The sequence below is a fragment of the Ptychodera flava genome, chromosome 2 (assembly GCF_041260155.1).
Source record: "Ptychodera flava strain L36383 chromosome 2, AS_Pfla_20210202, whole genome shotgun sequence".
Taxonomy (NCBI): Eukaryota; Metazoa; Hemichordata; class Enteropneusta; family Ptychoderidae; genus Ptychodera; species Ptychodera flava.
The window spans coordinates 26497303-26523496 of NC_091929.1; the positions used below are offsets into that span (position 1 = coordinate 26497303).

The window sequence follows — 26194 nt, forward strand, 5'->3', positions numbered from 1 at the left end:
GGTGAAGTGGAAACGTTTTTTTTATATATACGTTGCAAGGCTAGTTTTTGTTTTGTTGAAAACCTTTGACTGCTGATGAAAATGTTGAATGCCACAAAGGAGTACCTATTGACGTATATTGCGGCAAGTTTCGCGAGGCCCGAGGCTATTTGGAACTTATTAGCAGTTGCCGGGCTTCGCCCCTTTAGCCAAACAAATGCTGCGCAACCAATGTACACAGTTGCATTTTTTATTTCAAACATATCATAGCACGACCCAAATCCCCTTTCACGCGACACCATCGTTGGCTCTGTCCGCGGTTTATTCACAAAGGCTAGAACACACCTTTTTTTTACCTTCTGATTGATAAAAACAGTCTTGTCGTGAGACAAGCGTTTTGTGGTCTGACAACACTGACATGACCGCAGAGCAGACGTGGAGGCTTTTTATCAAATGTGCAAATTTATCTCCCGCCAAAGTTGAACATGTAGGTGCGAACAACCGGTTCGGTCTCTGCAAAACTTTCAGCTCGAAATCAACCGTTTCACTTTTTGCAAGTGTCGACTTGGCTCGCGAGAAAGAAGCTGATTTTCTGTCTGCTCACGTGATATCCAAGACTGCAGATTATGTGAGCTAAACACTTGTTCTTCGAAGGGTCACGGAGTTCAATATTATCCTGTCTGTTGTGGACGACAGAAGTCAAAGGTTATCGCGAAACAATCGGCGCCCTCTGTACTACGAATTGAAGGCCTGTAATTCCAATAATTGACCTGTAATACCCCGTATTTCGCTCCTCGTGGGACGAACATGAAACCTGCGCCGACGAGTTATTGTAAAGTGGGCAATAAAGAAGTTTTGTCGGCGGTATACCCTTTGTTACGCTCTGTCGTTCACTTGCTTTGTTATTACGCTTTGGTCCCGTTCAGGTGAATAGATAGAGGGCAGATAGGCGTGCGCCCTCTGGAGCCGCAATTTGCACTTGGTTCTCTTTACAAACAGTGTATAGCAGTGGCAACTTGCAATAAATGAACGGATAACTCACACAACTTACTAAAATTTGCCGCATGTTCAGTGTTTGAGAGGTTGAGAGAACTCCAGCAGACCAACGAGGAAAGAGATAACAAACGTGACGACGATACGCACGCAGCCAGCGTATTGTACGATATGGCAATGTGGACACAGCATGCCCCGACGTATGGTCCACAGAGGTCATGTTATGGCATGTGGGGATCGCCGAGCGTGTTTCATCGAATTCGCACCGGTGCTGGGTTTTTTAACGGTTTGCATTCTCCGCGGCTGTTCAGTCCCGCACGGCGATGTCAGCGACACTCACCTACCGGACAGAAATGTCCACGCTGTCCAAATTCATCGACAACAACATGATCGTGGACCTGGTCTTCAAGCGACGGAAGCTGACTTACACGAAGAAGCGGTGAGTAGCCAGGCCGGTGGTCAAGCCGGTATTATTTCAGCCGGTCATGGCATTGATGAATGACCCTGTGAGTTCATTTAAATCAGAAATCGGGGAATCTAGCTGAGGGTATTATAAAACCATCGACGATATAGCGGTAACCCCACGGTGACCATATATCGCTGGAAATGCAAATTTAATATACTAAAATATTTCACCCGTCTAAAATGAACTCAACGCTGTTAAGATTTCTGATAACGTATACGATATGTGGCTCTCCGTGAAGCTGAGCTGCGATACTGTTTTTCACACGGACATATACACAACAGGTTCACATAATATTCTTCGCACTCCGAGCTAACATTTTTCCGGTTGCTAAGTCAGTGGCCGAATTGAAGGTTCGACCAAAACTTAACAGCGTTCGGGATAAATATTTTTTTTCGTCCGAATTAAGCCTGTTTGACGTCCACTTTAACTTTCCTGAAATAGACTGGCGCAATACCACTGGCGGCTGGCCAACTCTACGCTTGCAGGGTGCGGGCATGTTCCAACAGAGAATTCGTGCTCAAAATATTGCTATTTTGGAGAAGATAAAACATGAACAAAAATTTTATTATCATAAATAAGCTTTCATTTATAAATGAACATTCAATTATTATATAGAAGGTTATTGTCTCTTTGTCTAAAGTATACCTGCACAAACTTGAAATTCAGCAGACTGAAGGAAACTGGTATAGTCAAATATATATATATATATATATATATATATATATATGTGTGTGTGTGTGTGTGTGTGTGTGTGTGTGTGTGTGTGTGCCATGTATTAATATGTTTATATATACGTATGTGTCCATATATGTTTGTATATACGTATGTGCGTGTGTGTATGCAAGTTTAGAACATACGCTCGGCTGCATCGGGAACAACTTAGCGGTAAAAATTGACTTATATCCATTGGCTTATGTGCTGTCGGCTGATAGGTGTAATCGCTTCGTGCGAGTGTGGGACACTTCGGTCAGTCGGTTTCAGCGACGTGCATCGATGCTTCATGTATTAAGAAAATCGCTGTGAAAAAATTGTTGAAAAAGTCACGAACTTTTGAATTTAATATTGAAATTCGAGCACCATTACGTATAGCGTAATGTATAGCATTCCATACCTACGTGGTTGCTGATTGACAAGTCAGAGATCAAAACGTAACGCCAACGATTCGTAATTTGAACTTACTCAACCGTGACGTTTGTGCCATCCTGGTCTAAAGTGAAATCCAAGGTCGAAAACACGTTTAGGAAGATGCCGCTTACATGAATGAGCCCCTGCCCCACCCGACACGGTATGCCGGTTTGATCGATATCGTACACCGTTTCCAGCCTGGGCCGCTATGCGGTTTGAGCAGGCTTGATGGAGAGGCGATGTGTCTTATCGTCAATTTGCGTGTGTCACAATTCGCTGTGAAACACCTGTTGCCAGTGTTGGGGAGGGATTTTTTGGAATGCATTAATTGGCTTAGATGATTACCGCAACTTCTCCATTCGATTATTCCATATTGCACTTATATACCTCCATTGTGATGTCGATATTCGTCGAGTATTCCAGAGCTAGGTGGACCGTATGTTCAAGACAAATTCCTCTCTATGTGCGACAGCTTCTAGGTGATAAATCTTCGAGAAAAGGCTAAATTATTCGTCAAGACACAGTCCGGAGGGACTGCGGCGCGTTCCTTCATCTATCTACAATCTCTGTTATCAATTCTGGTGTTTTATAAAGTATCTACATTACAAAACATTCATCGCGATTATCTTAATCCAATTACGTAAATGAGATTTGTAAGCGTTCAAAGCGTACCGGCAGGGCAGATCGCACCATAGACCCTTGAGCTCGAGAAAAACTAGGGTCTACGATCGGCACTGTCCTACTGTCCATGTAGCCGGCAATGAGATGCTAATAATAGGGTCTACGATCGCACTGTCCTCCAGGCAATGGCACATGATGAAGTATGCGAAATTGGTAGTCTAACATCGAGCTTTGCCAAGTTTTGCACTCGCCAAAACACACAGACGAGGGAAGTGGAAGGGCTACGTGTCCGCAGCAAGGCGCGCTGAGCAGCGTTATCCTGTTCGATGCAACAGGCCACTCTGAAACTCCGCCCAGCCTAAAATTTAATACGAAGAGAACAAATGTACCAAAATATTTCATTTCGAAAATATTGTTTCCTTTCCAATTAGCTGTAGAGGCACTATCAGTCACCCTTTACCGTGAGAAATGCTAAAAAGTAAAGAATTTTCGGGCTTCGCGATAATTTGTCTGCCTCCGTCTTGACGACAATATACGTATACGGGAGAGAAAAAATTATATTCACATTAAATTTAGACAAGAGTAAATTTTCGGAAATTGATTTTGAAAAAACAAATCGATGTTAAATAAATGTGCATAATATGTCACATGTTCACTAACTTTATGGTCAGTTCAGTGGCTGAAAATGCATACGTTTTTCTTTTTTGTTCCTTTTTCGTTTTTTCCAGAGTAACTTTCGGTATCGTTCATTGGAACTATAGAAACCAACTTGACAGTCATTAAAATTCCAGCTACATTGTGGACTGTTCTATAGCCTAGTATAGAAACTACCTCAATCACCGTGGACGTATATACAGGGCTCGCCAACAGCTTGCATATGAGAAAGTGTAACAATAGGTGTTTTATTTATGTGTGCACATGCTATAAGAACACAATTGCTATTCGTATCTGCCCTCCCGGCCCGCTACGATATTAAAACTTTCTCATACCACCCATAATAAGTTTTCCTTATCCTCTCCCACCTCCAAGATATCTTCCCGCTACCCCTTCCCGCTTCAATAAAAAAGACTCCTAACCGTGTCTTCTCCTCACTGCGAAAGTTTTCACTGCCATATCTTTCTGCACACGTGGCATATTTTGATCCCCACCCGTTCCCCTCCCCCTGACACATAAAAACTGTACACTTGCCCTGCCGTTCTTTATTAGTTAGAAAAAAACACTATTTTTCAGGGCGCTAATACCACATCCTGAAATGAGACACTAAACCACGTTTTCGCTAGCCACAAATTTCACTGACTTTCGGTGATTACCTGTAATGGATGTCATCAGCCGTAGAGGGCGCAATCTCAAACTGCGCTGGCACCTGCCCGTTCCCTGGTAAAGTCACAGTACCAAAGGAATTATCAACAGCCCCATTTGATGATCTGATGATAGATTTTCTTTTCGTTTTGTTATTTGTATTTCACAAAGTCGGCGTGATCACATAATTCCGTTGCCTTCGAAAAGATACCAGCCTTGTTCTCTCCTGTCTCTCATTTGCAAAATGCCGGGTGTCAGCACAAATCCATGATACAACCTAGCTCTGCATGGCAGGGCTGTGTGTTATTGTATCAGTGGCGGCTAGCGGTTCGCCTGCATTGACTCTAGAGCCTGTGATACAACCTAGCTCTGCATGGCAGGGCTGTGTGTTACCGGCGTTATACGGCCCCACCACATGTGGTGGGAGGCCGTATAACGCCGGTAACACACAGCCCTGTCATGCAGAGCTAGATACAACCCAACTGTAGGCCCTCCAGGGACTAAGCTTAAGGGAGAACCATTTGATTTTGGGGGGGGTATGGAGGAAATGGGTATGGGAGCAAATTTTTTTTTCCTGTCACAGTGACAGCAATTTTTTTTTCTACTGTCAGAGCTGCATCAATTTTTTTTTTCAAATGGAGTAGCAATGCAATTTTTTTTTTCTTTGTCATCAAGTTTGTGATGCGTTGTATATAAGGGAGCCGTAATTATTTACGGCCTGAAACTCAGAAATTTCAAGTGACACCCCCCCCCCCCGTCAACCATGATGAATTTGAGTAACTCCCCTCTCTAACTCTGAAATTTTGACTGATCCCCCCCACTTAGAAAAGTTAAATACAAATACATGTATTTGTAAAATTTACAAAATACAGCAATTTAACAGTAAAGACCTTTGAAATCCTGATGTACTCTGCTAGACTATCATCAGTTATCTCATGATGGTTCAAAAAAGGTGAACCCATCAAAATGAAATTGCAAGTCACAATAAAATAAAGATATAAAAGCTCACGCAGTATCTAACCATATAGTATATTGTTTAATTTGGATGGGTATTATGACAAGGTTTTCACTAGGATATCTGACCGGGCAGAATTTTAAAGTACAGGGGGAGAACACGCGAGAGGCTTAGGGGGAAAGTGTCACAGGGGCTTTCCCGTATCTTGCATGGAAAGTTTAAGATATTGATGTGTGCAATGGTGCAGTCTGGTGCTATCTGAGAGGTGTTTTTTTAATTTTTTTTTTACTAAGTGAAACTGTTAGAACACCTCAAGGGGGGAGAGCACGAGAAGGGGTTTCCCCCTCTTGTATTGGAAATTTTGGGAAATTGATGTGTTTAATGGTGCAATCTGAGAGGAGTTTCAGGTTATTTTGCATTTGGTAAAACTGTTTGAAAATGACATTGAACACTGCAATATTTTACATTTTATGCATGATCAGTGTTTGTGTCACAATATTCAACAACCAAACGATGACAATACAATTTGTGAAAAACAGTTCTGTTTGCCAGAGACTGAAGATAAATAAATATACAGGAACGGAAAATTTGTGACCTTCTTGTGTCATTTCTCATGCTGCCAGCTTCTAAAGCTTGAATATGGTATGTTTAACTGTCAAAATGGTCATTGAAGTGAGGTAAATGGAAACATGTCTCTGTGATAATAAAGGATGAATTCACAACAGTTCAGTTTTGTCCTAGATCCTGGGAAAATTTTGAGAAATTGATGTGCGCCACGGTGCAGTTTAGTGCAATCCGATAGGTATTTTAAATTTGTCTTTTACCAGTAACACTGTTAGAAAAGCCAAGGGGGAGAGCACGAGAGGGGGTGCCCCCCTCTCGCATTGAAAATTTTGAGAAATGGATGTGTGCAATGGTGCAATCTGAGATGTGTTTCAATTTATTTCGCCAAAATAAATTGAGTAACCCGTCCCCCTCTTCCTCTCCACATTTTGAGTAACGCCCCCCTGAAGTTTTCAATTTTTTAGTGATCCTCTCCCTTGTATTCATTACATTTGTTGTTCTCAATTTTTTATTGTCAACTTGTACATCTTCCTAATATATTTATATTGAGAGAATACTATATTGATTTTAACACTAGTTTATTGACTCCTGTCTTGTGTTTTAAATTTTCACAATTTACAGAAGTCAAAAAGTCCCCTTTAGATAGTGCCTATGCCATTGAGATATTGCAACAGAAATCCTGAAATATGATTTCTTGGGTCAGAAAAGGGAAGGAAAACATTGAGTGCACTGAGGTGTAAGTAGACCTATGTAGTGCATGCTTATATCATAAGTGCTGGGAAAAACATAAGAATTGCTTGTGGTAAAAACATTTGCGCCGCCTATGGCGGCGCGCCGGCAAAGAATACATGAGAATAGGGTTTCCAAATTTTGCTAATTTCTGGTGCATTGTGACAATTTTTTTTTTCACTTCTGTCTGTTATGACAATTTTTTTTTTCTCAGGCCATGGCAGGATCAATTTTTTTTTCTTCTATCTCACCTGGCGACAATTTTTTTTTTTTCTCAAAATCCTCCATACCCCCTCCCAGAAATCAATGGTTCTCCCTTAAAGGCCAAACCGAGCCACACAAGGGGCCCTGATCCCAGGCATTCTCTGGTATCTTTTGCCCGCGGCTGAGTAAGACGCATATGTGGATAGTATAAGAGCATGTCAACACTTATTTCCAACGCGTTCGAAGGCTTATCATGATGGCAACATCACGGTCGAGTTAGTGTGGCGAACTTGAAGACTCACAAGTTTGACAATTTCAAGATAAATTTTGGCCTACAAGATACCAGTCAACAAGTCGTCAACAACATAACCATGGTAGTGACTCAACATAGCTAATGAAGCTAAATGAACCGGCAATAGAAGACATCGTAGGGCCCAACCGAGGCATCGTCCGCTCGCACGGGTCCGGTCGGGGAGCATCCATCTGCCCGGACAAGAGATCTTAGCAACTGAGGATGGCTGGAATGTTAGCTCGATGGAGTGTCTCCCTCTTCACTAGCAAGTGAAGATCTAAAACGGTCATTTTTATCGTGTTATAATAAGACTCATGATGCAGTTATGAATTCTAAACTACGACGAAAATATAACCGACATTTTAGGAATGTCGATACCAGATAAAGAATTAGGCCGAGGGACCTAGTACCAGATTGAGAAAGGTGAACAATCAATATAGATAAAGCGTTAGGCCGCCATTGAGAGATTTCTAGCTGAGAGTAAATTTGAAGATTTTCACTCGTCCTTTCGAAAAGCGACAGTGAGTTTCATCATTTTGAACAAATTAAGCAGAGTCGATCGTGCCGTCGCCGAGTGTACCTAATCTCGAGCGACTGTACGTTGAAATTGATGGACACTTTCCTCCGATATTTAGAAGCACCGCGTGAAATACCCCCCCCCACCCAACCCCCCCCCCCCACCCCTTTCCAGTCACTGGCGAAGTGGCACCGCATACGCAGATGACATGAAGGTCGGCCTGACAGGAAGATGCGAGTCCAGACTCTTTCCGGCCCAATAATCCACTAGATAAAAAATTCTTTTTGTGTGTGCGTATAGCTGTCGAAATGACTGTTTTCCGTACTTTATTCATTTAAATTGAGAAATACCGAAATACTTACGAAACTCCGATTCATTAAGGTGATTAACGAATTTCAAAGCCGTGCCTGAGATTTGGCAAAAGTTCATGATCATGTGCGTACATCATCTCATTGTCATAGCGTTTACAACGATATTGTGAACGTTGGTGGCGTCCTGAAGCAAACACATTTCCAGGACTGTCAGCACAGCATCATTGAATACGGCGAGAAATACGGCCGCTTTTACTTGAATTTAACCATTAAAAGCACCTGAAGAGCTACACACATACATACGCTCCTTTCCAAACGGTAGCATTGTCTAATTTTAGCAATTACGTTATCTGGTTGGACCAAGTCCAGAAAGTAGGTGTCTTGCAGGAACTTCGCATGCATTGTTTGGCTCGGTCGCAACAGCCAGACATGTCTGGACATGCCCAATGTTGATAGTCATCGATGAATATTGTTGCGAAGAAGAAAATCTTTTTCGCCTTGACAGGAAACATGGAAACTGTGTTCTGTGTGCCGTCTTTCAACAGATTGAGGTGAGTTACCGCGAAAAAGTGCTTCGATACGATGGTGTCGCTTTGCGGCACCCGGGCGTGGTTTGAACGAGGGAAAATCTGCATACGCGTGAGAATTTCCCGCCATTTTGACGTAGTTGCCGATCAGCTGTATTTAAATGAGAAGTCAACGTCGATGTACACCGCGCGGCCGGCTAGACATGACCTTAGCGTCCGAATACGGCGAAAGTATGGCAACGTCTTCGCAGTGCACGAATAAGAAAGGCGACCCGACAGCGTGATAGTCCAACATCTCTGTCAGGTTTGGCGAAAGATCGGTTTAAACCGCTATGTTTACATGTGTGCGTGTGTCTTGTTTTGTGTCAGCTCCAGTCTCTGTCAGCATGCATGTCCCCCAGAGGTCATGTCAAGGTGGTAAAAAGCAATATGTCTATGAACTTTGAACTTAAGCTGTTTGTCTTTGTGGTATCTTGTCCCATGTTTCCATCCCTTGTTTTGTCCGTGTCGATGCATCGGTATTTGTAAGCGAGAATCGTTTAAATGCCCCGGCCAGTTGGAAGCGAAGGACATTTAAAAGCAAGGGGAATCCCTTCGTAACTGAATTGGCCTGTGAGGGCTGTATTGCTATCACGACAACAAAGGGCGAGCGTGTTGGAACTTGTCGGGGATTGCCTCACAGTGCTCGCATTTCAACACACCTGACGGGTCGCCTTGTCATTTAAAGATCAGATGTGACGACGCAGCCCGACCATTAGCGAGAACGTCTCCGCTCTTGCAGGACCGCCGCAGCATAAAATGCGTCTAACGTGTACAGCCCTAACCGCTCCGATATCTCCAATCAAATATGTCTGTCCGTCGCCTCTTTGTCGCTCTGGCGACCAAACCAGGTGAAAATCATCGTCACATTTTCATTACCTTTAAGCTTTAAGGGAATTTTGGGTCCGCATTTTTCGATTTCGCGCGAAATCAGCACGTGACAAGAGAGGCTTTGCTCTTTAAATCTTCCAATAATGTGCAGCGTTGTTGGTCTAAATATAGCGATACTGCAAGAGGTTTCCGGCCGATCTCTGTGAGAAAAGCGAATGAATCAAATTTTGCGTCATTTTACAAAGTGTAAGAGTTCTAGTCAACAGCCAGAGCTCTGTAGCAGGTAATATTTTTGAAATGGGGAAGCGAAACAAGTGTAAAAGTTTTGAATGTTGTACTTCCCTGTTGAAGCAGAGTGTTATTTCAGGGGTTTTGGTCTGAAATAATACCGTTAGATATTAAGATTCAAATGCTGCTCTTCAAGTCAAAAGCAAGTCACTTAATTTTCCCATTTTTGATCTTCGTTCCAGGATGCCCAAAGGGCATAGAAGGAGAAGGCGTAGAAGATCCCGCTGCGAGTCACGCCAACGGTCCTCTAGTTCCCAAAGCTCTGTAGAGATTACAGCCACAGCCAAATCGCCTCATGGTGGACCCACAATCATTGCCACAGCAACGGCACCGGTCAACTCCCGGTCTGACAGGGAAAGTGCTGCTGTTGCCATGGCAACTATCCTGGCCAAGGAGCTGCAGCCGGAGCACAAGTTGCCAAGCAAAGAAATCACAGTATGTTTTTTTTACTGTTTTACTGAATTTACTTTTTCTGGAAGTTCCAAATTGAGCATTTTTAGGCTCAGTAAATATAGCTCTGAAGAAGTTGGCACACCTTTGTGTCAACACTAATTACTGTAAACAGCTACAGTTTCAAAAGCCAAGGGCTGATGATCTGAAAGACAGCCAGCAAATCCACAAAGTAACATTATGTCCATTAAATGCTCCATTGAACAGAGGAAAATAAACTATTACAGAGCCTTTTTTTGAAATCACTGTTTATCCTTTTGGCTTTGTATTCTTGTACTCACCAAGGGCTATGCTTCATTTAAGTAGTTCTCACCTCAAAAGTGAAAGACTCAAACTTTTGCTCAAATTTTCCTCAATGAAACTTTCAACCAATCTCTTTCAAATTCAAGAATAAAATCGGGGGTCACCGTGCAAATTTTGGTACTAGAGAAACAAATAGCCCAAGATTCACTGACATTTAAAACTCGAAATGGCCGCAATCCCTGTGTCAACTCTATGGAGAAAAATAAAAATTTCGAATTTTGAAAAAAGCTAATCCGGCAAAACTTACACCAAGAGCTTTAAAATGAAACCCCACAAGTGGTAGATCAGAAAAGAATAGAAAAAGTTGAGAATCAGAATATCTGTATCCAAGGCGCGATCTACCTTAAGCAACTGTACCAAGTGTTTTATTGTTTTGATATCTCTCTACTGATAACTTGTTTTCATAGTCTTTGCTGTAATCGGGGAAAAAATGACAGAATCTGATGAATAGGGTCTCAGACGCTGAAATCAACATTGTAGTGAGAAAGAATTTTTTTCTTGACAAGAATGTGTGTATTTGGTTTGATGAAGCACATGTCAATGATAAGTTTGCGTACATATACTTGTATACCTTCATTGAGTCACAGTCAGACATCTGAACTCTATGAGTCCCTTTCCAGATACTGCACAATATGAAACGTTTTCACAACAAAAGGACGGCGTGTACATCAGTGCTTCATTGAATGGGTGTAGAGGGTATATTTTCTTTGATACTCACAAGAACCAGTTTCTATGGAAACCAAGATAACCTCCTTTCTCTGCCATTGAGGATTTCGCAGAGGCAGAAAAAAGGTTAAAAATATGATATGTGTCACGATAGAAACAAAGTCACATCTTTCTGGAGCGTGATACCGGAGATGGCCCGGAATACAAACTTTGAAACCGTGAACCGCCTAACAAGCTGAACCATGCAAATTACCTTAATCCCCTTTATCTGATCCGCATAAAGCAGTTTAATCCCCATAATCCAATATTGGAATCAAATCCACTGAAAGTAAATCAAAAACAAAATCCCATGCCATTTATCATCTCAAGTATTTTGTATGTTGTGATTAAACCTATTCACCCCCATTTCAACATGAAGAGGTCCAACTCTGGCATGAAGACAATAGGACTGGTCCAAACCATAGCAGTAAAATGGTTACTGTTGCTGAACATTTTCAGATTCTGTCAAACGGAATATTGTCATAGACTGTTTGTATTTACCAAGTGTCTATTCTACAAACCTGCGAAATACAAGGCTTCGTCTACAGTCTTATATCGTATATTCTAGACTATATGATTTATATTCAGTATAATTGTAAAGTTATTTGTGGTATTTGAGCATATTGTTGAACAAGGAACGTTGGCAAATAAAAATCGTAATCTTTCAAAACCTTAAGATAGTGAGCATTGCTCAACTGTTAATCTCAACTGTTTATCAGACTACATTTTTATAAGATTCATATGCCCAAGGCAGAGATGAATGAAGTTGATAGAATAGCGGAATTCCAAGGCTGAAAAGTCAGGTCTGGGAAGGTTGTCGCAGTTAGCGGATTTAAAAACGTCAAACAATGGCTAACATGCAAATAGATTGGAGAAGGCCGCCATACAGGTGCGTTTCTCAGAAAATAATTGAAACTCAATATCCATGCACTTCCTGTTGACTGTTAAGTTTCGTACAAATGGAAATTTAGTGGAGCGTACTAGAAAAGGGCTGCGAAGCAGCTACCGAGAAATCAAAATTTTTCAAAACCGTCCAAGGAGAAACTTAAACAAGTGGTACACCCTGTTTCAGCTGCCATACAGTGCAATATTGAATTTATCCAGTGGAGGCTAAACCCTGTGAAAAAGACAAACAGCAAAACTGAAGCTTAGTGGACACAAAGAAATTTTGTTTGAATTTTTAGTAACCTGGGGAGTCTGCCCATACCCACTCTTTTATTTAGGGCCCCTTAAGAAAATCCTTTTTAGTTTGCAACTAAATTTGTGTCCACTCTTCAGTGGTCCCAAAGAAACATCTCTCTCCTGTCACTGTGACTTTGTTTCTTAAATAAAAAGGCGGGAAATAAACAATTATTCAAAATTTGAAAGGTAATTAATTTTCTGATGATTTTGGCAAGATCCATAACCTGTCCCTGATACTGCTACACACATCTGACTTTTAGATTTAAGTAATATTTTCTGTGTTCTTAAGCTATCTTACGGGATGCAACATTACATAACCTTTTCAATAACTAACAGACTTCAAATTTTTTTAACATTTAGTCATATTTATGTTTGAAGAAGGTACAAACTGCAGATTTTGATGTGGTCGAAGTTATCCATACTTTTCTAAAACGTAAAATGAACATGTCTTAGAATATTGTGATCTCTTCATCATCGTAGCGTGAGCTTTTTAGTCAAAATGGTGTTTGTGCAATTGTAGAACCAATAGTTGATAGTTCTTTCATCAGTGAAGGGTGGCCTGACACAAAATAATTAAAAAATTTAAACAGGCATATTTTTGGTCATGATGCAAGAAAATGTACCATGAACAAAATAAATTGCACGATTGCACAAGAAAGTGTCAAAGAGACCACAGCTGTCATCTGTCACATACCAGCTGGAAAGATAATTGTTAAATTGTCTTTCAAGAGTGAAAAATGTGCCGTATTAAAAATGCAAGATAACAGACGTCACATGTCAGTATCCTTGAGATGTAGACAGGGAAATCGCATTAGCAGGGTGATGGACAGAGTTTGTCAAGAATTTGCCGATAAATACTCGAATGCATTGTACTGTCGGTATTTGATGTTTGTTTGAGATGTCTAGTTGACAAAAGGATGTTTTGTCTCTGTGTCCCAGTTCTTTCATCATTTCTAAAATTAGGAAATAGGTCAGAAAGTGTTTCTAAAAAAAGGGAGTGGAACTCTGTTGGTGGGCCGCAAGGGCCTCTTTTGACCCAATGTGACCTCGTAAGGTCGAGGGTCATAGGAAATGTACGTAATATTTGTGAAAGAGGGGGAGAGGTCAGCTCAAGCTGCAGGGGGCATGCTGTGTAAAGTGAATCAATACACGTCACTTTGTTTGAAAAGTATTCTTTTTTGAAGATTTCTGTGCAAAATATGAAATGTGATGTAGGTATATGATTAGAACGTTGCAGGTCAATTTGACATTATCTTGATCTGTAACAGATATTATTATAATTGACTAAAATGACAGTGGATCCTCTGATAAATGCAGGATTCGGAGCTAAATTTTTATCAGTTTGAAAGGTTTATTAAACCAGACATTGCTACAAAAGCTTTTTGCAACTATAAGTTAGCACAGTAACTGTTCACGTATATAAAATCTGTTGTTTCATCTGTTACAATAACCAGTTACTTTTGATGTGTGAAATTAATTTAATCCTTTGAGCGCCAAATACAATTCTTTGTTGCCTGTATAAAATATAACCCAAACAATTTGTTCTGATTTTTTCCAAAAATTTGACCCAAAACTGAAGTTTATGATAAGTACTGTCCACTTCGTCCAAAATTTTCAAAAGAATTACCAAAAAATTCATAAAAATTGGTAAAATGTGTCATTGTAATTTTGGTGGGAAAAAATATCCACTCAAAGGGTTAACCATTTCAAGCCCTAACACTCTGGTAACATAACATGTACACACCCAGATGTATGGGTCAGGCTTGAGTGGGTTAACCACAGACCTTTGAGAAATTCTTGAGGGTCTCAGGTTTAAAGCTGTAAGTGGATGCAAGAAGCACATTAGTTTCTGATAAAATATCTGCCTATTAAATGTCGGAATTTTATGTGCACTACAAAAAAAATAACAGGAAAATTTACAGAAAGTTTAAGGTTGATAAATTTTGAATTGTTTTTCTTAGTCACTGGTTTAAAAGTGTCACAGACTTTAAAGTTGATCGTGAAAGATTTTGTATCCAAATATGGAATGGAGATAGATTCTTCCTTGATGAGTCATAATGTCATAAGTATGTAATTTGTAGCATGTCTTAGAATGAATCAAGACAAGTGTCTCAAGACACAGTAGAAGACAGATAATGAGTCTTCAAGATAAAATTATTGTTATCTCTGTTTTCACAAATGGAGTATCATTACTGAAATGTCAGAAACAAAATTATTTGGTCAACATTTCTGATTTGCGTCTGTTTGAAGGAATTATACTCCGACAAACCTGACCTACCGCAGGTGTTTCCAGGGACCACCTACACCAACCCTGTATATAACAAGGAAAGTTCCAAAATGATGAATAATGTAACGTGGGTGAAAAACAATTTGCATTTTTAAATATGTGAAACAGGCAATCACATTCCAGTGTTGCAGCAAGCAAAGTGTTAATGAAATCGCTGTTTGGACTATTTTTAGGGTTTTGTATTCCCGTGGCAGTCCTGACATTTGCTTTGCGGGATTGTTGTCGGCAAGCACTTAGAAAACAGGACCTCTTAAAACAAGCAATGACAATAACAGGCATATAGAAACATGACAAAATTTTGCTTGAAGGTCAATTTCAAAGTCGTGTCAAAATAAATATTAGTGACAAATCTCAGATACATGAGAAAAAGTGCAACTAGTGATCGATTTTCTACAAAAATTTATACTCAAGATTTTAAATTTCAAAGTGAGAATACGTAGCACTGTCACATTAAACAGATCGCATTGAAGAGATTTTGCGACGTCAAAAGGTGTAATGAAACTTTTAATTACACTGTAATTAGAGTTAAGTGACTTTACAACAAGGTTGGACAAATTACGTGGCTTTTTTAAATCACAAAGCCAGTTGCCATGTCAACATAGGACTCACAACAGATCCTCAAGGTGTCTTGGGACTTGAGGTGTCACTCCCTTGGCCCTGAGGTAGAATTTTCGACTTTTAGGTCAAAGTTTAGCCAGATGTTTAAAGTTAAGAATGAAAAGTTCATGCCGACAAAGAATACCGGTGATATTTTTTCATCCGACATGTCAGGGCAGGTCGGTACCTCTCCATGTTGGCTGTTATCCAGAACAAATTGTTTGCAAGTGGCGACAAAATTCCTGATAATGGTGAGGTCGGCGTTGCTCAACAATTGCCGCCCTGCCCACCCCTAATTCTTGTGCCAGGCAAAAGAATAGGCCTGTTGTAATCTGTTGTAAAGTGCGACTATACCATTTGTAGATAGGGTTGGCAGAGTACAATCTGAGGGGTAAAAACTTCAAGATGACTTGTTGTATATCATTTAATCAGAAAACATTGGAACTTGAAATAATATTGTGAAGACGGATTTGTAAAATGCTACATATTACTTCAAGAAAAAACACTTATCTTGTTTCGGTAAAACATTATTTGTAGTAAACATTCTTACGGTCAGTTTTCCAAATTCCTGCAGCAATCAAAGTCACTGCCGATGGGAAAAGAAAATCTTCAAGTTAAAACCTTATCCATAGTTTGTCTGAACTTTGGATTGGGATGTCCGAAATTTAAAAATCAAGTAACATACCAATGATATTTTATTTCAAAGAGCATGGTATACATGTATTGTGTTTATGTTTGGTTTATGTTATTCAAACTCCTGTTTATTCCTTCATTCTTGTTTTAAAAACAAATTTTACAATTAATTTTTATACAATGATAACTAGAGTTGGGACCTCAAAGTCAAAACTTTTTTATCAAATTTCAGATATCTGAAACATTTTGCTTGTTCGGTCCATTGTCATAGTGACAACAAGTTGCAGAAGTCATGGCGTTTAGTAGATCTACAAGAGTGATTTGTCAAGTTTGGCAATATTTCAAAAACGGCATCTCAGTATAGATTTCTCATTGAACAGGGGCATTTTTGTGGTTAATTTTTTTTTTCGGTCACAAAAAGAACTGCCGTGTGCAGCTTTGTTCAGACTTGTCAATTTCTTCAAACGTCCCCGCAAGGTGTTATCGGTGTGACAAACGTTGAATCAGTGTTTAGTTTTGCCAGGTTCTGTTTCACCCACTATTTAGACTTTGTCACCGGCAGCATGTTCTCTCTTGTTGTCTTCTGTTTTCGACTTGTCCGGGCACCTCTCCCGTGATTGGCCGAGAAAGTTTCATTGTTTAATGCAAGGGGGAAGGGGAGCAGTGAAAGATTTGTTGACCCCTGTACATGCACACAGTCTATTGTTTAACAGATGATTTGATAGCCCAGGTCTCCCATGGCAAAATTATTGAACAAAGTCGATTGTTCCCGAACTTTTTTCTTGGGCTTCATTTCATCAAGAGTTAGGTCGATTTTTGTCGCATTTATAAATATAATGTAGACAATTTTTTTCAATTTTATACAAGTTTTGTTCAGACTTTCCCTAAATTTTGATCAAAAACCGTAGCCAGTAAAATGTTATGTCAATTTGATCCAAAATTATCAAAAACATCACAGAAAAAAATTCATAAACATTGGAAAACTGACACAAAAAAATGTTGGCGGGAAAAATTGCAGCACTCAAAGGGTTAATGCAGCTGTGTCAAAATCACTTGAAATATCTGCAGTCAAGCACTTCTTACTCGACAATGATCTTTATACTTGAAAACTATTGTCTATAAACTTTATCATAGTTGTTGTCAAACTACAACAAAATAACATGTCAAAACATTTATGTAAATTCTCTTCAAGACAACACCTGGACTGCAAAAACTATTTTCTCTCACTTGGCAATGTTTCTGACAAGTGTTAAACGGTGAGTTGCATTACCATGAAGAAAAAATAATTGGAATGTATAAAAGTTATATGAAAGTACACTATTAAACTTGTTTGATTATTTTTTTGCAAAATATATTCATAAGACAAGTTTTTGATATAAATTCAAAGTGAATGTAGGAATTTCATTCTTTTTAGTCTAAAATGGATGTCATATTTGATGAAAATTGATGAAAAATGATGAAAATTGTCAACTTTTCTCGGATGGTATCTGACACATGTTGAGTAATAGTTGCAAATGTTGTTACAAGCTGTGGGAGTGTGTAACAGACAACAACATGCGAGTGAATTGTCGGGATTTGGTATTGTCAATTGTCGTCAAGTGGCCTACCCAACCACATCCTGGGAATCGGCTATCCGGTCTGTCCCTCAGTGCAGTAATACGGCCCACAACAACGGCATTGTCATGTGATAGCCGGCGTTGTCGGGAAAACAGAGACAGTGAAGTGTCATTGTCCGCAGCGTAGGCCGGAGCATGTCAGGACAGGCCACAAGCAGGCACAGAAAATCTTGTGTCATGTCTATGTTGGTAAGAAATCACAATCTTGTTTGAAGAAGCCATGATCTTGTAAAGTATCAAAGATCTTGGGAGGCTGTTCTATTGTTTGTGTCTAGATTAATTTGATTTTAATCTGATTTGAAGACTCCATAGAGCGCTCAATTTGTGTTTTGCCATTTTGTAGTGTGTTCTATTGTTACTTGAGCTAGTTAAAGAGATTAGAGCTGACAGCAGTAAAGTTGAATTGCTATACCAGTGTACATAGGCTATAAGGCTTTAACTTCTAACAACAATATCAGTTCGTAAGAATCTTATAAAATATGCATAAGAAAGGACCTATTTCTCACAACGAAATTGCTTTTTTAATTGCTTTTGTGTACAGCTGTGCTGGCTTAAACAATACGACAGACATGTCAAAATCTACAACCAGCCTCACCTCCCTCCCCCCAATTCCAACCCACCTGTGTACTCCCCCGAGCACTTTCAAAAAAAATAGTTTCAGCAACTCGAGCTAGGTCACATTGACCTCAGGAGGTGGGAAAGACGCTGACGGAAATTGCTGGAATTTGGAGTTTTTTTTCACTCAAATAGGGAAGACAATTGTTTCCGTCACAAAGACATTCCAAAGGCTGGAGTCAGTGAGGGAAAAATCTTGAATTTCAAATGCAGTGTATCTTTAAATGCATGACCTTGTTGTGTACTTGTAAACACTTCAGCAAAGAAATACAAATGATTGTCATGAAATCTCTGTAGTGGAAACACAGAGAGATATTCTATCAGTATTTAGTTTGGGTTAAAATGATAATTTTGTTACAAAATGATAATTTTGTTACAAAATGGATGTGTCAATTGTCTTTTCATGCAGCGAGAGAGTTTCCCATCCTGTATGTGAATCCTCCCCATGATGAAATGGTTCAGTCCAGCCTTGAAACCCATCCTTTCCAAACCACTCACCCCCCTAAGTACAAGTGGGCACTTGGAAAACTGCCACTGTTATCGCCATAGAGAAAAAAATATTGATTTCTGTCACGCAAGGAGTGATAAACATGTACATATCACGTTCGTTTCTCCCCTGTGATAATTATCTCTGCCTACCTTCAAGCGGTTGATGAGAAACGTGTTCAGGGTTGTACTAGATATTGCCGACAGCAACTTGAAATAAGATTCGCTGTTGTGTGCCAACACTTTCATCAGATAGTGTATCAATATCTGTCTTACAAATATTGAGAAGTTGTAAATACTCTTTCTTTGCTCATTGAACAGCTTAGCAGCTAAACTGATCTTCGACCAAAAGAAATTTCTGATACCAGAAAATTTTATACATATTAGCCATACTACATGTATAAAGGGCAAGCACAAATATTTCTAGAAATTTCTGGGTGGATTTAAAGAGTTCAGAAATATATTGAGTTCTGAGAGGGTATACTATTGTAGAACCAAATTTTACCCTTTCACCACAATGGTTTGGCCCAAGCCTATTGTTATCAATGGTGATTGTGGACCTGCTTACTGGGAATTGGGGGTGAACAGCATAATAAAAGTAATAAATTTTCAAAATGTATCAATCTATAGTGCAAAGCCTAAACACTAAATCATTCAATGTTCTTTGATGGTCAGAAAAATACTGAAAAGAGAAAATTTTGAAGAAATACTGAAGAGATGAAATTTTGTGCAAAAGGAAAATACATGATACCAACATTACATGTTGGCAAGCCAAATTTAAACATGATTCGAATCCAAGATGCTTTAGATAAGCACTGTGGTATATAAGCTTGTCGGCTTTTTAAAGTCAATTTTAAAGCCACTGGCAAGGATTCAAAATTACCATCTTCAACATGAACCCACACTTAATCTACAAGGCTTAACTCATTAAAATGGTCTCCTCAACTCGATGTGTTGTACAAAACAAGATTAACTGTAATCTCATTTTAAGCGGCAGTTAGTCAAGGATTGTTGTCAAGGTGCACCATTTGAATCAGCCTTTGACAATTTTTGTTGCTGTAACCTTAATCAGAATGAAGTTAAAGCTTCGACATGGCAGCTGTGTGTGAAAATTGTTGCTGTAATTCACTAAAAAAAGAAGTTAAAATAACAACTTTTTAGATAATTATAGAGAATCTTGCCAACAGTATTATCATAAGCACTTGTTCATGAGCTTGAGGAATGGTTTTGTAGATAACTATAGAAACTAAAAAAGTTTGAGAGTCTGAATATCTGTCCTGATGCATATTCTACATTATAAACTTCGGTATGTTGTAGAATAGGAAAATTGTAGAAAAGCACAGATATTTTGTTTCAGAAAAGGAACAGTGACAAGAAGGGGAAAATAATACCGCCTCATAAACAGACGTTTTTGACCTTGCTCATGAATGACAGATCATGGATGCATGCTCTTTTTAGCCGCAAGGTATCAAGTACATGATGATACGCAAAAATTGCAATCTTTCAAACTATCATTTAATTTTAATCGATGTCCTCGGTTTGGGTCGTCAGTTTGTCCATGGCTGAAGTTTTACAGTGCTTGCTATCAACTTCAATAATCTACAGTGATGGAGATAAGAAGATCTCTCTGTAAACAACAAAAGATACATACCTGATACATAGCACACATGAAGTGATCAATCCCATATGCTGCCACCCACTCCACTCTTAACCCTCCCCCTCCACTTCCCACTCCTCGCAAGAAATTTTATTTTGGCTGTCTTCTTTAATTTTTATCCTTAAACAGACAAAAATGATAATATTGTGAGCCCTGATAACTAATCATTTATTTTTTTTTTGTCTTCAGGTCCGACCCAAGCCAGCATTTCTTGAACTGTTGAACTCCGTTGGTGCAAAGGGCCACATGTTTACAACCAGACAGGTATGCAGTGAATTTTAAGTTGATTAAATTCCTTGATCATGGAAAAAACGCCCAGTCAATCACATGTACAGAGCAACTAGTTTTAGAGTTTGTGTCGTTTGAAAGATACTGTCATATCAAACTGCTGTGTGTGTGTCGACATGAATGCATTTGTGCGGCTACAGTTTATATTCGGTTCGGAACAATAGCACCCTTGAAGAAGTTCGTCAAAGTTTCCAGTTGCCAAGCGCAGATGATTCGAACAAAACTCGTCTTGTAGGTGGTCTGACTCAAGTTGCACCTCATTAACAGCTCAGATCTATAGTGTATTCTATGGTGTCGCTGACCAACACTTTTCAAGTGTCTGGCCCTTTCAGCGATGAGACACACACACTGCCCTCTAGCAAGAAAAAAAGGCAATAGCCAAGACCTGTTCACTGGAGCGGTAAACGCTTCCCCAGGGTACAGTCGATGCAGGTGATGTTGATTGTTTTGGGGTGTAGTGCTTGTTGTGGCACATTGATTCGGTGGGCAATCTTGCTTGCTTTCATGAACATCTACGCCACAGGAAATAACAACATCTTGTGATGTCAACAACCGATGAATTTGTATTACGGCAGCTTGCATCTGAAGTTACCTTAGCTCAGAGATTTGTCCCGTAATTCACCTGGTAAACAGACGTAGTTCCACACCTATTCTGGTATGATATAGGTCTGTTAAAAATGCTTCTGCATTAAAGGATGGGGTGAAGGGGAGGCGGATAGGGAGGGGGTTCCTGTCTTTCTTGTAGCATCTACCATAAAATTAATCATGTTGCCATCACTTCAAGTGCCATCAATTGAAACTTCTAATGCATTTTCCTAGTATTTTTGTTCTGTTTGTGAAATAATCTTTTATTCTAGTTCCTCGTTGAAATGCGTAGAGTGGTGAAAACATCGTGACAGCGCCGTGTGTTTAATCTCCGATGTTAATTTTGACCACTGAATTTTAGTTCAAACTACTGTGAAATTCGTTTTTGAACATAACATTTTATGCACTCTGGGAAGAGGCCATGTTTGTCAACAAGAAAGCCATGCAGCTATAGACAGGATAATCCCTCTCTAAGAAGTCACAATGCATAATGTTAATCCGACCAATACTTTGTATTTTGAAGTACTTTTTGGAAAGAGAGACAACATATTTATTTTATAGAATAAAAATAATTCGAATAATATCAAAATTTACCCCTGTTGGCCCTTTATCCCTGTCGCAACCATGCGTATATTGAATCCAGTTGTAATCAATATGTTGAGTTAGTACATGTATGAGTACCGTGAATTGAGGGATGTTTGGGGATGAAAATGCAGGGATTTTCAACCGAGAAGTTTGACGTGAAAAAGTGCAAAGTTACTCATTCATCTGCTGTGGATTATAATTCTGTCTCTCACTTCCTATTCAGGTACACCTGTAGCTCGACTGTTGTCCACATGTAATGGAATTCCCCTGAAATTCCATGAAGATATTAACCCTTTAACCGCCAAAGTCAATTTTTGTCACCTTTAGAAAATATACTCCAGTCATTTTTTTTTTCAGATTTTTGTCAAAATTTTGATAACAAAGTGTACACAATAAAATGTGATGTCCATTTCGTCCAAAATTATCAAAAAATTACAGAAAAATTCAAAAAAATTGGTAGAAATGTTGCACTGAAATTTTGGTGGGAACAATTACAGCACTCAAAGGGTTAACAGTTTATTTAGGAATATTCCATTGAAAAGAAGCCATTCAAACAACAGAAAAACATAATTCAGTAGAAAGTCAATTTGCTTGGATCTGTGTCCCATGTGTTCTCCATACATTGTGCGTACAACATTCATGAAACAACAAAAAATTATTCAATTTGAATAAACCAACAGTTTTTCGTGGATTTTGGTCTATTAGTCTCAAAAAGGTGAAAATTGTGAATTTTCAGTGAAACGCTACAAGTGTACTGTGCAGTGACTTTCCACCAATACTGGAAATTTATCTGAACAAAATCTTCCGCATAATCTCCCTGGACTTTTTTGTGTGCACAACAAAGTGGAGTACAGATGTTAAATCTCCCTCGTAAACTCACTTTGATGAGAGGGTTACAATGAGCGTACTCGAACTTTGTGTATTCTCAATCAGATACGATGCCCCTATGTCAAACCTGCTGGCTGGTGAAATGGTTTTTCTCAAATGATAAAACATGATAAAGGACAAAGTGAGATCTTTATGAAGTTAAGATTTCTTTTTCGTGCCCACAACACTACCCGTCCCTCCCTCCCTCCCCCCCCCCACGCCCACCATTTGGCCAGACAGTATCACTTCCCCATCTGCCAAGTCAGTGTGTAGCAGTGTTGAACCAAAACCCAGAGCACCACTAGTATTTTCACCCAATTTGCTGGATTTGTTTATAGCAGCGTTAGTCTGTATAAATGTTTACAGTATCTGTATTTTCAGGGGCCTTCGATACTTTGATATTTTGTTAAAATGCACCGTATTGGACATGTTGTGCTTCACTTGTTTTAACAAACTTGACCTGAATGGTGAAATATGAACTTGGCAAGATAGAGGTTAATATTACGTACTTTTCAGCTGACCAATCAGAATGTAACCAGAAATGTTAATTTCATAATTGTCATTCAAAAGTGTAGTCATGAATACAGAGATACCACATTCAATTTACAACTGTGAGCAAAAGGTATATATACAACGATTTCAAAAATTTCCATTACTCATTTGATCCTAAACTGTAAATGACTAATTTTGATATATCTAGACATGTTTTTTGATAGAAAACAAAATTTGAGTATTTGGTAGTAATTATTGAAATATTCCATTGAGCAGATATTCTAATATTGGAAGTTTTTGTATGAATAAAATGGAAAGAAAAAAAATTGCTGAAATTAATCGTCCTGGTCGTCTAGAAAATCCCGTATCTCACAGGACTCTATTGTTGGCAATTGTACTCAGAGTCAATTACATGTTGCGTCTTGCATTGTATCAAATTCCATTAACAAGAAATTTCAACACACAGCGCCAGTTTGGACAAGTCGAAACAAAACTGCCAATGTTCTGATAAATCATCAACTCCACCTCTGTATACAAATGCACGCAAAAAAAAATTTTATTGTCCAAATTTAAACTCCATTATTTAGTTATCTAATGTCGACAAGCCTTGATGCCTTTTTGTTTACATATAGTTCATTAAAGCAAGTCCCTTCTTGTATGTTCAGTATCAACAGCCACTCCCTATTTCCTTATATTTGATAAATGTTCCGGCTCCACTGTGCACAACTCTTGAGGGCGCTGTTCAAACAAAAACTGCATGCTAAACTCTTGCGATGGTAAATTTTGTTGTAGAATTGATGACCAATTTGACACACACATCTCAGACGCAAACTTCAGTATGAACATTTCAAAACATTACCAACATGATGGGCCATTAATATTTTCTCACAAATTTTCAATTGTTTTTCTCATTTATGTTACCCAATGTAAAATAGCAAGCTGCCAAGTTGACAGCAGGTTCACTAACAGTGTAACAGATTATCTTTACTCACTTTTTTAACAAAAACTCATTTGCTTTTGACTAAGTTATGGCATTAGCTTTCAGAGATTGCCCTTTTTTCTTGCAAGGTAAATAATTTTTTGCATGACTTGAAAAACAGAAATGGTATGAAAGACTAACAGCTCATTTATAAAGAAGGCCTTATCCCTTTGAGCTGATCTACCTCCTTCTCCCCTGTTCACAATGGTGTATTCCATCTTAACTTTGAAAATAACTGAGTTATGTATGGAATGTTTGTTGATTTGTTTCTTGTTTGTTGTATGTTATTACTGTTCCAGACCTGTTTTATGTTGAAATGCAAATTTGAAAGTTACCTTTTGCAGTTGTTGAGAAACGGACACAAAGGGTTGTGTGGACAATGAAACAAACGTCAGTTTCATTTCGTGTACGCTAGAGTTTAAAGTGTGCAAACAAGTGGGCAATTTATTTCACGTGTTATGAAAAACTCCTGAAACAGACCCACGTAAACACCACTCTGGAGTGTATAGTTTCAACCACCAATGTTGGGTTCCTGGTTACATGTCAAATCAAAACAATCAAGCACTTGAAAAGAACAGAACCTGTCGATTCATGCTTTCATGGAGATAACACAGGTACTACCGTTTTGTACACAGTTTCCTAAAGTTTGGAAATTCCGCACACGCACAAATATTTTTTTTCACAACACTTGTCTAAGAATGTTAAGTGTGCAACGTTTTTCACTGGATCTTCACATGCCTTTAGTACTGAGGAGAACTGCCTTGCATATTTGCATATGTTTACACGTTTTTACTCGACAAGTACCGAAACTGTGTGTCAGTTGTGGCTTTTTTCGTTGAGAGGGGAAGGTTAATCAGATAATTTTAAGGTGACCTTCCCCTTGAATTGAATAGCTTTTTTGCCAATGACATTTCCAAAAATAAAGAAATTTAAGTTCCAATCAACCAATGTAAGCCCCTAGTCTAATACAATGCAGGTAATCCTTTGAGCGCCAAAGTCAAGTTTTGTCCCCTTTATAAATACATTGTATACCCAGTCAGTTTTTTTTTCCAGATTTTTTGCCAAAAGTTTGATAAAAATCTGCAGTCGGTGAAATGTGATGTCTGTTTTATCCAAAATTATCAAGAAAATTCATAAAAAATTGGTAAAATGTTGCACTAAAATTTTGGTGGGAAAAATGACAGCATTCAAAGGGTTAAATTGATGTATCAAACACCAATAGGATTTTGCTGGAATATTTTTATAGTATTCACTATGGCACCAGAGATTTCTGGCATGTAAGACAGTCAAGGGTTTAACCCTGTCAGTGCCATGGTTTGACCCAAACCCATGGTCATCAATGGTGACTTTGGACCAATTTACTGAAAATTAGGGGTGAACAGGTTAAGAATAATAAATGTTAATATTTCATTAATGAAAACAAATATGCATATTTAGAATGCTTATATGGGCATTACACAGACAACATATCGAAAGAATTGTAACGGTGAATATAGTGTGATCTGCAATTTCATCACAAATTGAACATGTCATACTTTTCAACTAAACTCTGTCTGGTAATTGTGGACTGTAAGTGCTCCCCCTATTTGAAGAAGGATTAATCATATTACATTTAGTAAAACTGGTAGAAATCAAATATTTTGTTTTCGAACAAGTTAAAGTAACACTGCGTTCACAAAAAAAAGGTTGGGGGGGGGGGGGGGCTGGAGGAATTCAGGGGGGGGATTCGAAAATTTTGGGGGTAGTGGAGGGGGGGACTTGAAAATTTTGCTCTACCTGTAGGGGGGGGACTTGAAAATTTTTGGGTCCCTTTTGAGTTTTACATTTTCCAATTCCAAGTTTTTGTAGGTAATTCAATGAAAAATGAATACCATTTATGTCATCAAAATGTTGTAATGTTAGTAATAATTTAACAAAATCTAGAACCATTCTGTCACATTTCATGACTTTTATCTCGAAAAAATCTAAACGTGTGATTTGTCGTAAAAAACAAACTTGAGCCTCGTAAAAGGGCAGAAGCTGCAACTGTTAATGATTTCTGCAATATTTCTATGCAATATGACAACTACAGTTTCTTGCTATCTCCCTACAGCATGCTCAAACACACAATATTTAGTTTGACGACAA

The 26194-nt window shown here is 38.9% G+C and overlaps 1 protein-coding gene across 6 annotated transcripts in view; it reads left to right on the forward strand.

The window, feature by feature from the left end:
* Nucleotides 1-988: 988 nt before the first annotated feature.
* The window catches only part of LOC139117998 (serine-rich adhesin for platelets-like), a 37482-nt gene continuing 12276 nt past the window's right edge, over nt 989-26194 (forward strand). Inside the window, exons 1-3 of one of the 6 annotated variants that reach the window (XM_070681272.1) lie at nt 989-1411; nt 9923-10175; nt 20461-20535. In XM_070681272.1, coding sequence (XP_070537373.1) covers nt 1296-1411; nt 9923-10175; nt 20461-20535 — 444 coding nt within the window. In that variant the 5' untranslated portion in view covers nt 989-1295. Of the gene's footprint in view, nt 1412-8457; nt 8607-8727; nt 8887-9203; nt 9473-9652; nt 9736-9922; nt 10176-17563; nt 17703-20460; nt 20536-26194 lie in introns of those variants that run through there. The other 5 variants (XM_070681294.1, XM_070681316.1, XM_070681283.1 and 2 more) reach the window with 5 other exon arrangements.